This window comes from Ursus arctos, unplaced genomic scaffold, assembly GCF_023065955.2.
Source record: "Ursus arctos isolate Adak ecotype North America unplaced genomic scaffold, UrsArc2.0 scaffold_15, whole genome shotgun sequence".
NCBI classification, from domain to species: domain Eukaryota; kingdom Metazoa; phylum Chordata; class Mammalia; order Carnivora; family Ursidae; genus Ursus; species Ursus arctos.
In genome coordinates, this window is record NW_026622819.1 from 43,454,868 (window position 1) to 43,467,282 (window position 12,415).

Consider the following 12,415-nt stretch of genomic DNA (forward strand, 5'->3'; position numbering starts at 1 on the left):
AATGAGTGCTGCAGAAGCCTGGGGTCTCATCCCAACTCTGTCACTGACTCATTATCATTTGCAAAAAAAGATATATATATATATGAGAGTCTCAATTTGTTGAAGATTTGGTACGATGTTTTTAAAAGGCATAAATTGTCAATAGGACTTTTGCAGATCTGTAATTTATGGTTCTAGTTTTCCTGCCTCTCTCTGCAGTCCAGGAATATCAAAACAAAATTCCTAAGCCACATTGGCTCCCTTCTTCATAAGGGAGATGCTGCTCCATTAATCTCAAGCACTCAGTATGTATAGCCTTTGCTCTTGCAAACTGTGCATACCTTCGCTGATTTGGAATAGTCCTTTCCATGCTGAGTTAACAGATATTCCAGATATGCAAGACAATGCCTGCAGTTGCTCTTTCAGAGTGTGGAACCCCTTGCTACCACCAGCTTAGAAGCAGAAGGGACAGATGCCTCAGCACCAACCGTGGCCGGAGGTTGGGGTAATGTGTAAATAGAAGGGTTCAGTCTTTACTTCTTACTCGTCCCTCTTTTTAAAACAGAAAAGCAGATAATATGGAAGGAAGGAACATGGAGCCCCAGGAGCTGTGGGGCTCTAGGTGAGTATGTGCTATGGGCCAGGCATCACTCTAAGAATTTAACATATGTTACTATAGTTAATCCTCACCACAGTCCTAGGATAGAGATAAAATAATCCTTATTTTGCTGTGAAGGATACAGAGGCCCAGAACGTTAAGGAGCTTGCCCGTGGCCACACAGCTAGGAGGTAAAAGAGCTGAGCTTTGCATCCAGGCTGATGTATAACATGTGCTTCCTCTGGTTCCCTGCCCTTTGTCCTCTGAGTCTGAACCTCAGAGCATACGTGTTTTCTGCTCAGAGGGTTATTCCCCTCACTTTCCACCCGACCAAACGTCCTCTTTCAGGCTTCATTGCTTCTGGCCTTCCCTGAGCTCCAAGGTCAGGTTTTTTCATTAGCTGCTCTACAATTACTTGGGTAATATTGGCCTTTGTCACTAAACCTTAAGTAACTTGAAAGCAGGGATCACACCTGTGATTCTCTGTTTCATCCCTTTGTCTAGTACGTGCTACTCATTATTAAGTACTCACAGATGAATGAGAGCGTGAAAGAATAACTAGAATATCCCTTTCCCCATTCCCAGATTTCAGATGTGTCCTATGCTTGGACTTTCATTCGTTTTTCACCAAGCATTCAATAGATACCTACTGTATTGAGACCCTATGAACCCTTAAGCTGGCATTTCATCAAAAAGTGGGCTTTCTGCAGTCTTTGCTTGATCCTCCCTGGACAGGATGGTTTGGATCAATGTAAAAGGAAGATGTGGTTGGTTTCAAGTCAGTCAAGAACTCCAGGCCCCATAGTAGGCTGAATTTTGAATTGACCTTTGGCTCTTATTCTGAAGTGGCCCTGGCCGGGTGTCGCCTCTGACTGCAGCCAGTTAGAACACAGTGAACATGAAGGGAAGCGCTGGGTGACTAACCAATACCAGGCCAGATTATGTTCTTCTTCGCCTATGCATCAACAGCCCAGTCTGCGGGCCCCTGGTCTTCTGCCACAAAGTACCAGCATTTTATCCTAAAGCCCTGGACTGAGAGAAGTTGGTCTGTGAGACCCTGGCTGGCTTTGACAATGCTTTGGTAACAATGGACACCACTGGGGGAAATAGGTGTGATTGTGTGTTGGCACATATCCAAGTGTACAGCTACCTGCCTCCCTGGTTTCAAATGCACTTGGATAAGTTAACACTAGTGGTTTTTTTCCAATACAGATGGTGTTTCAGCTGATTTAAACACAGCTATAACATCTTATTGACTTTGCAGGAATCCGATAAGCCTGCATGTTACCAGGGATTATGTAGGATGAGGACACATTTAAGTTTTGGTTGGTTAAAGTAACTAAAATAGGAAAATGTGAAGACCCTTATGCAGGCACATGGTGATTTGAGGACGCGACTGAGTCCTCAGCTCAGGAATATTCCATGAATTCACATATATCCATATTCATGTGCACACACCTAGGTGATCACCGAATTGCAGATCAAAGCTAGAAGAGCCCTTAAGAGAGAAATCAACTGGCTCAGAAGTTTCCAAACTTTTTAGTTAAAAGCTCTATTTTCAAATGGGATCTTGGAGAGAGCCCCAGCATGTAAAACAGAAACCAGAGCTGCTCTGGTAGAGGGAACGTAGGAATCTAGGACCCCCTTCTTCTGCCTTCTCCCTGCCCCAACAGGGTAACCTCTAAAATGCTTGCCACCTGGGAACATAGTTTGAGTGATCATCAGTGTAGCCAGTGCCCTTCTCTTGCAGATCAATAAACTAGTGCTGGGAGAGATTGAGACCAAGGCCAAGGGCAACCAGCTCCTACAGTTCAAAGACAGGACAGAACTTGTGTGGCCATCCCTAAAACTGTTTTCTTGACAATACTTATTTATGACCTCATTCAGAATATACTGCATGGAAAAAGTCAATGAAAAGCCCTCTTTAGTGCAGAGGACAAAAGCTGGGAGGTGACAGGATGAGAGCATGTACGAGAATCATGAAAAGGGTGAGCAAAGACATTTGCTATTTCTTTCTTTATTCCTCGGTGTGAATTGAGCCATCCGCACACTCCAGGTGCTGTGTTGTGAATACGGCGGGGAGTGTGGCCCCACCTCCTGGGGCCTTAAGGCAGGTACCAAAGGACAACTGCAGTCTCAGGGAGAGAGACAAGACAGGCCTCAGAGAAATAGAAACAAAGAGCTGTGGTTCGCATTCCAAGCAGCAGGTCACATTAAAGATGCTGAAGGCAAACATCCCGGTCTCCTGGAGACCGGCTGATTCCTTCCTACAGTTGAGATACAGGCCATTCCAGGTGCTTCATTGCAGGACAGGAGATGGAGGAGGCAGATTGACAGGACTAGCAGCGAGGAGATGGCATGTACAGTGCTTGGAAAACAAGCCAAGAGTCTTGTTACTTGGGACTGTGGTCTCTGCCCGTCACTAACCGTGTGATACCAGGCAGCAGTTACTCCATTCAGTTAAGCCTCAGTTTTCTCATTTGCAGAATGCGAATGGTAATAGTTAAGTACCTGCTTCACAGGATTGTTATGAATATTAAATGAGATAATACAAATAAAGCCCTTAGCACCGCACCCACTACACGGTAAAGGCTTTGATACATCTTAGGCACCGTGGCAGTTGTCATTATATTTTAGCCAAAATTTGCCTGCCATGACTTCTACTCATTCATGGGTACTGGCTTGCCTTCCAGAGCCTCAGCGAATAAATCTTCCACCTCTTACCCACCACAGCCCTCTGAGATCTGAACACATCCTCCACTTACCCTCTCAGTTTCCAGTATTTTTCAGGTTGATTATCCCCACTTTTTCCAGCATTCTAATGTAACCAGGCTTTTCAAACTGCACTTCCCTGTAACCATCCTCTCTCTGGAGCTGTCATCGAAGAATCTATCTGACAAGTGGGGGAAACTTGGCATGTTCAACTTGTGCCCTTCTGAGTATAAAGTACAGGTTCTTTGATTTATTCCAGCATTACCTCTTCTAGATCTCAAGGGGATAAGATGGAGGCAGTGTTCTTTCCAGTGTCCCAGGTTTGTTTAATAAACCTTCTTCCCGGCCCCTTTCCTTTAACAATGCTGGATGCTCCCTCTTCGTTCTGACGGGAGTGGTGTCCACGCAAGCAGGATGCTGAGGGCTGAACAGCTTATACGTGACCCCCTTGAAAGAATCCCAGAGAAAAAGGAAATCTGGCTTTGAAGATAACGCTTTTCATCCTCCAACAGCAGCCTTGCTGTCCACCTGCCTCGTGTTCTCTCAGGCGTGTTGCCTGGCCCACTGCCTGGTTTTGAAGCAGTTCCAGCAACACCTAACTTCTTTCGAGCCCATGATAACGATGATGGTGATAATAGCTAACGTTCACCAAGCACTTACTATGTGCCAGACGTACTTCTAGGTGCTTAAATGTATTCTTTTAAATCTTACAGCACTTCTATGCTGTAGGTGCTATTATATCTGCATTTCGAAGACCTGAGAAATGAGCCTCAGAGAGGTTAAGTAACCAGGAAGCACGTAAAATCAGTTCTTTTGTTTCTAGCCACACGTGATAATTAATAGTCATAATGATAGCCCAGAGCCTCTTCATGATCCTGAAAGCATTTGCTAAATCTTCACAGTGACATGAAAGTATATCCAATGTAGTTATAGTGTTAAACATCTCTTTAGGATATCATAATTATTTGAAATGGCTTTTGATTCTAATCCTTTGAAAATTATAATTGACATTAGAAGGAATGCCTGTGTTAACTACTTAATTGAGCACTTTTACTCCCATTCTTTTCCAACAGCTGGTCAGCATTGTGCTGCTCCTACAATGACATGTAAGGGAGTCAGATCCTAACCCAAGCTAATCCCCTAACCAGCCATAGGGCCTAAGGTGTCTGGTGTCCTCTCTCGAGCTCACTTTCCTATCGTACCACGAGGGGTTTGGTCTGATCTCCAACATCTTTGCATCAGGCATCAGTAAACTGTGGTCTATGGGTCAGTTCCAACCATCACCTCATTTTGTTTGGCTCATGAGCTAAGAATGGTTTTTACATTTTTAAATTATTGGGAAAAAAATGAAAAGAATGATATTTCATGACTTGTGAAAATCATATGAAATTCAAATTTCAGTGTCCATAAATACATTTTGTTGGGACTCAGCCATGCTCATTCATTTACTATTGTCTATGGCTGCTTTCATGCTATAATGGCAGAGTTGAATAATTACAGCAGAAACCATATGGCCTACAAAGCCAAAAATATTCACAATCTGGCCCTTTACAGAAAATATTTGCCGACCCCCTGGTATAGATGTGGGGTAGGTGGGCACTAATAGACTTTAGATAGTTCAGAGGCTTGGGAAGCGTCTCGCCAACCTTCAGAGACTGGTGACAAGGAAAGAAACCTAGGGTGTTCAACCACAAATATTCCTTTAAGACAGAAAGCTGCACTGGAAGGCCCCTCTTCAGCAAGGTGAGTCATCTGTTCAGGGCTATTAGCTGTGTCGTCCACACTGTCAGAGGTTCTTTGTCCCTCTCTGGGCAATCTGGCAACACCATCCTAAAGCTAAGCTCGTGTTCCTCCACCGGCAAGGCAGTGCAACATACTGACAAAGAAGACAGATTTTTGGTTGGACCATGGTTTGAATTCTTGCTTGCTGTGTGATCTCAGGGGAGTTTCCAAAAGTCTCTGAACCGCAGCTCTTCAACATAAAATTGGGATGGATACTCACTCATCTCATTTATGCAAATAAGCATCTGGTGCCTACTGTGCGTGTTCACCTTTCAGGGCTGTTTGGGGGATAAAATAAGATGATCTATATAAAGCATTTAACAGAATGCCTGGCTCAGGATAAGAACTTGGGAAATGTTTAAAATAAATCTAGGGGTGACTGTTGACTAATTATTTCATTTTTCATGTTTAAATGACAGTAATCGCATCATTTTCAGAAGGTTGTTGAGATGAAGTTATGTAATGCATATGAAGTAGAACTTCAGCCATTATTGCTGTTTTTGTTATTCTTATGAGAGATTCTTCTGAAGCTCTGTTCCAGTGGAAAATTTAGCAGTGCCAGCATTCTTGATTTCTAGACTGGAGATAACAAAGGAAGGGGCGGGGGGGCTTCCTTAACACATCATAACAAAGTTTCAATACATGGGACAGCTTGTCTTCCCTGTTCTGCCACTGGCACTCCCCCCTTCCCAGGGACTGACAGGTGATTCCTAACCATCAAGGTACATAAGAATTATCTGAGGAGCTATTTTTATTTTTTAATAGTATAAAAAGGAACTTTATTCACATAGTAAAAAAGAAAAAAATATTACAGAAGGGTATAAAATAAAAAGCAAATGCTTGCCCTCTCCAATCTCATACTTCTTAAAAATAACTATCTTAAACTTTTTCTGTATTTGGTGATTCTGGTGGTTTCTTCCACATTTCTACATAATATGCCTTGGTCTCTTTTTCTTGCATGATCAATTTTAATCCCAGCTGTGACTCTCCATTAGAAAGATGACCAGTCAGCTCATACTACTCCACACATCTGGTCTTCAATGTTTGTTACTTGTGCCATCATTATCCTAATGAGTACCTTTATAATTTTAATACACTGAACCTTGATTTTTGATTCGCCAGCATTAGAGCTTTAGAAAAATACGGGTATCCAGTTTCCTCTCCAGGGCTACTGAATGATCATCCTTAGGGATGACTATTTTGCAGAAGTTCTCCAAGGTATCTGATGTGTCCCTCAGCTTAAAGACCTCTATCGGGAGAGCCTGCAGTACACCAGCCAGGTCATCTGCACTTCAATGAAGATAGTCAGCAGAGCATTCGCCTCATATCACACATTCATCAGACACATGTGGGACAGTGTGAAGTGCCACCGAGGTGCCAAAACAGCACACAGGAGCATAGTGACATCTCCAAAACTCACTTGTCACAAAGTATATCTTTTTAAGATTTTACTTATTTATTTATTTGAGAGAGAGCGAATATGAGCAGGAAGGAGGGGCAGAGGGAGAGGGACAAGCAGATTCCCTGCTGAGCAGAGAGCCCAATGTGGGGCTCAATCCCAGGACCCTGAAATCATGACCTGAGTCAAAGGCAGACTGAGCCACCCGGGTGCCCCCAAACCCTATTTTAGAGGAGAAACAGAGTCACTCTGTGAAGAGCAGCAGTTGGCACAACTCTGTGGGGACAGTTGGAAGGAGCCTGGATTTAGGAGACCTGGATTTTCATATTGAATAACTCGAAGCATCTTGTACATTGATTTCATCTTTATTCAATAGCACAGTGTACAGAGCAATGGACTCAGTATTTGGGGGCATATTATAAAATAGGCAAAATGGCTCAAATAGAGTGGTGATGATTAAACTTCATAGTTTAGATCCTTAATAAAATATAATTAGCAATGGTACATCCTTATACATATTATATAATTAATATCACAGATAAAGCAGATAAAGAAAAATATTCTAAATACCAAATGTTACCCAAGGTTGTTGGTTTTTTTAAATAAAATGGCAAAGAAATTTAGAAAATGATTTAATTAAACCTTATTTAATGAGCATGCTCCAGGGAATAAATAGAATGAGTGAGTTGAACTTTGCAGTTAACTGGTGGGCAAATAGTTAACGCATTTATTTCCCTTTCTTAGCCAAGAGCACTTGTCTATACTGGCAGAATCCATTTTCTTGCATTATGGAGAAATCAAGCCTAGTCCCCATGAAAGACTCATTTCTTAGTGATGAAGGCATTGCAGAGATTCAAGATTACCATTCCAGCATGAGATCTTACATGGAAAGGGAAATGCCAGCTATTAGATGAATGTGTGTTGACCACAAGTTATTCCCTAATGTTGTTTCTTTTACCTGACATTACTGATAGGAGTTTATCATCCTCTGTCCATTCTTTCCCAGGGGAGCACAAGGAGTTCTGTTAGAGGGGCCCATCAGTTTGATTAGACGTAACTGAGGTTTGGCTCCATTAACCTTGTAGTCAGACATTCTGGTGATGGAAGTGAGTGACATTTATGTTCAAATAAACTCTGCCGTTTACTGTGGCCCCCATTATGTTCAAGGTGGGGGCAGTTAGTACAAAATGTCCAGGAGCTGGTTATAGATTTTCAAGTGACAGAAGATGACTACGAGAGAATTTCCATTTGATGCTCTCAATAGTTTATGAGCAAGATGTTCTTTTTAAAGTTCTCTAAAAATGATGAGAAATTTCTCAACTGTGTATTAGCTTTTTAACCAGTGGTGGGATTTCTCTTAGGTGGTATAATGTCTTCAAGTATATATTCTGATTCCATCTGTACCAACAACTTGCTAGACCACTGTGCAAATCAGACCTCTGCCAGTCTTATCAACTGTGGCTATGGGAAAAGTTAACCTGAGCCTTTCTTTCCAACCAGTTAAAACCGTCCACTGGCATTTGCTGCCTGCTTATCATATTTCCCCTGCCTAATTAGCATTCTTGCTTGAGAAAGTCTCTGGTTTGTATTCATTCACGCAGCAAATATGTATTGAGCGTCTGATCTGTACGAGGCATTGCTCTAGATGCCAGGCTCCAGGACGCATCAGTGAACAAAATAGAAAAGGTCCCTGTCTTCATGGAGCCAATACTCCAATGGGAGGAAGAAGGCAAGGGACCAAATGAGTAAAAAATATTGTCTGAGATAAGGTTAAACACCCTCCAGAAACTCAAACAGGGCACTGAGAAGGAACTGGCTGGATTGGGTGGTGGGGTTTTTTTTAGGAGCAAAACTTAAGACAAGGATTCAAGTACAGGTGGTTTCTTTGGGTGTCAGTTAGGGATCCGGGAAGTTAGGAAGGGACAGGATGGCATCCAGTAAAGGTGCACATCATGACATGTACCCCTGGAGGAGCCCAATCCCCTAAAGAACCTCTGGACATTGCTGTGGAACCAGCCTCAGGGCTGTCTCCGCCCCACCCTCCCCACCCCCAGCCGTCGGGTGGAGAAAGGATTCTGGAGTATTTACCTACTAGCTTTCCATCTGTCATTGGTTGAGTGCTGCTCTGAGTGTATTAATTCCCACAGCGTTGAAGTAATAGGTATTTGCAGTTAGTATAGAAAGTGAAATTTCAGGGGCGCCTGGGTGGCTCAGTTGGTGAAGTGTCTCCCTTTGGCTCAGGTCATGATCTCAGAGTCCTGGGATGGAGCTCCGAGTCAGGCTCCCTGCTCAGTAGGGAGTCTGCTTCTTCTCTCTCTGCCCCTCCCCCCATTCATGCTCGCTTGCTCTCTCTCTCAAATAAATAAATAAAACCTTTTTTCAAAAAAAGTGAAATAACAGTGTATGAAAGGGAGTGGAAATGAGCAGGGTACTCACTGATAGCATCTACCACAGGGTGGGAATTGGATCTTTAGGTAAGGGGCCAGGAAAGACCTCTCTGAAGAGACTGCATATTGGCTGAGATCCTAAAGACAGAAAGGAACCAGCCAGAGAAAGCACACTTCGAGGCTGAGAGAATAGCTAGGACAAAGGCTCTGAGGAGAACTGAGCTTGGGTTATTTATAAAATACAAATAATGAACAATCAGAATTATAGACACACTTGGTGGGGGCTGCAGGGATCTTTGAGTCACAAAGTTGTTTATGATTAGATCTTTTAAACAAGGAACTAGATAAGTCAATGAGAAATTAAGAGACTTGGACAGTATCATAGGACTTCATTGTATATACTATGCTACATATTTGTTTATTGCCTAGAATGTAAGCTTAAGAGAAGGAACTTGTTTTATTCAATATTATAATATGCACTAGAGGTTCTCAAAAATGTTTGTTGAATGATGAGTAAAGACCTTCAGAAGACCTTAGTTCTAGACCACGCTCTGACACTGACTCACTGGATGACTTGGTGATCAATTCTCCCACTTTGTCTCCGTTTCTTTATATGGAAAATAGACATACAATTTCTGCCTTATAAAGTCATAAAGTGAAACAAGGCCACAGATATGAAAGTACTGTGCACTATGGAATATATTATACAAATACCAGGTTTCCTTTTTAAGTCAAAGGCCTCCTGAATTTGAATGAACTTCACCAAATGGGGAGGAAAGATTTATTCCTGGTAAATGATCCTTTGTGGATGTTAGAACTGATCAGGGCTCACCAGGTAGAGAAAAGTTAGTCTGTGGTACAGGGAAGAGCACGGAGAGAGGGATGGTCAGAATCCAGACCAGAATCCCATCTCTTCCGCAGACTTGCTGGTGACCTTGGGGAGCCCACAGGACCTTGCTCCTGATGGACTTCAGATTCTTCTTCCCTCAAAAGGGTGGGGAATGTGGGTGGGAGAGTAGATGGTTGCCTCCTTCTGTGTCTATTCTGTTCCGTATTTGTGGCATCATCATAACGCCACTCAGTCTGCACCACACACCTGACATGCATCATCACATTGCTTTTTCTCCCCAACTTCCTAACCTTCGTTATTCAGACAAGAAACCATCAGGCAACTTAGTCCAAGGTAGCTTAACTAATGGCTGTGAACAGCAGAGCCAGCACTTCAACCCAGGCAAGCTGGCTTCTGAGCAAGTGCTCTTAACCACTGTGCTGTGTACAAATTAAGTGATGACCTTCAGAAGGAAGGGAAGCGCACATGTCTTTCCATTCAGCCAGTTTCACCTTATGGAACATGATGGAAATCCTGTGATCCTCTAACATGATTAAATTGATTTGTCCAGGCAGCATGCTCTGACTTCTTTCCCTTCCTCCCTGCCCAGGGTTTCATGGATATTGACTTAAACAAATTCAAGGAGAGTGGAGCAAATGTGACAGGTTTCCAGTTGGTGAACTACACAGACACCATCCCAGCCAAGATCATGCAGCAGTGGAAGAACAGCGACGCTCGAGACCACACCCGGGTGGACTGGAAGAGACCTAAGGTGAGGGGATGGGCAGCAGACAGCAAAGGACCAACCTGATCCCTTTCCCTGCCCCAGATTTCTGGGCATTCTTAGACTTTAGGAAAGGATAGCTTTCTAAAAGGAGCAAGCAAAGGAAAATATATACATAAATATTAAGGGTATGCTGTAAAGGTTGGACAATCCAGAATGACAATGGTTTAAACAAGATAAATATTTTGTTTTTCTCTTGTAGAAACAAAATTCAGAAGTCAGCAGTCTGGGGCTTATATAATGGCTCCACAATTGTCAAACACTCAAGCTTTTTCTATCTTCTTGTTCCGCTATCCTCAGGATATGGCTTCTGCCTTATAACCCAAAATGGTTGCTGAGGCTCCAACCATTAATTCAGTATTCAACCCAGCAGGAAAGTGAAAAGGAAAATAAAAAGCACAATGGCTTCTTTTAGGAGCCCCTTTCAGAAGTCACACAGATGTAGTCACATGCTATTGACCACATCTTAGAAACCTAGCCCTAGGTAGCTCCCAGGGAAGCTGGAAAATGGTTTCTCTATTCTGGGCAGGGCCTCCATGTTGCATAGCTCCGGGGAGGAGTGCTATCTGCATTCATTTCTTTGTGGATGCAGCCTTCTTGAGTTGTGCAAGGAAATAGCCCTTTATCTGGTCAGCCACGTACCCCGCTAAAAATCAGAGAAATCTAAGCAGTATCCAGCTCATCGCTGCCTCAGAGCATCAATCCCCAGTTATGCAGGCCATCTCCCTCTCTCTCCCCAGCCATGAAGCTCTAAATCCTACAGGCAAAATCTGTCTTGTTTGCTATTTGATAGTGGTTTAGAATAAGGAGAGCAGGTAGTTTTTCTTCCCCGTGTCAGACCCAGTAGTTTGGCAGAAGCTGTGTGGAACACTGCATTGAGGATTCTGAGGCCAAATTTGTTTATCTGGAGCAAACAGGGAATCCTTGGCAACTTTCTCTTGCCACTCGGTCAATTTCTTTTTGCGAATGGCAAGCCATTTAACTTAGATGCTTCTCGTCCCACTCTTGCTCAAACTGATTTAGCAATTAATTCAAAAATGAGGATTCATTTCCCATATGATTTCACTCATATGTGGAATGTAAGAAACAAAACAAATGAGCAAAGGGGGAAAAAAAGAAAGAGACAGAGGCAAATCGAGAAACGAACTCTTAACTACAGAGAACAAACTGATGGTGACCAGAGCTTAGGTGGGCAGGGGGATGGGTGAAATAGGTGATGGGGATTAAGGAGTGCACTTGTCCTAATGAGCGCCATATAGAAGTGCTGAATCACTAAATTCTACACCTGAAACTAATATTACCCTGTATGTTAACTAACTGGAATTTAAATAAAAGCTTAAAAAATGAAGATTTATTTCAATATGAGCTTAAGCAAAGAAAATCACAAATGTGCTTTAAAGCAGTGAACAAACCACATACCAGTTAACCCCACCCAACTTCCAAAAGATCGGAAATTATGAAAATAGTCAAATGTAATACCTATATTTTTCTTTTAAAATGTGAAAGAATCATAGTCGAAAACTGGAAAAATACTCATACATTCATTCTATAACTCTCTGTTGTGAACTTAAAATGTGCCAGAGAACAAGCTAGGATTGGGGACAAATTAATGAAGCAGACAGACATGAGTTCCAAAGCCAGAAAATAGTGTCCTGGATTGTTATCCTCCTTTGTTTCATCAATATCTTAGCCCCCTTTTAGGCAAGAGGGGAAAAATGAGAGTTTTCATGAATAAGCACAAGGGGAAGTATGCAGAATGTAAACCTGCCCCTTGTGAGGCACGTGTGGAAATAATTAAGAGCTTACCTTTCTTGGATTATTTTTTTTCTTTTACTGTCACAAGACATAGTAGAGTAAAGAGTTCCTCTTGGCTCCCAACTGGTGACTGTAACTCAGAGAAAACCAAGTGGTTTTCCGTGGACTGAATCAGAGCTATAGCTGTGCT

General features: G+C 42.6%; 1 protein-coding gene across 4 annotated transcripts in view; it reads left to right on the top strand.

The window, feature by feature from the left end:
- GRIA1 (glutamate ionotropic receptor AMPA type subunit 1) overlaps window positions 1-12,415 on the top strand; it is a 294,934-nt gene that overhangs the window by 169,846 nt on the left and 112,673 nt on the right. For all 4 annotated transcript variants that reach the window (XM_026510831.4, XM_026510832.4, XM_044388532.3 and 1 more), the window contains one exon: window positions 10,297-10,458. In XM_026510831.4, coding sequence (XP_026366616.2) covers window positions 10,297-10,458 — 162 coding nt within the window. The remainder of the gene's footprint in view (window positions 1-10,296; window positions 10,459-12,415) is intronic.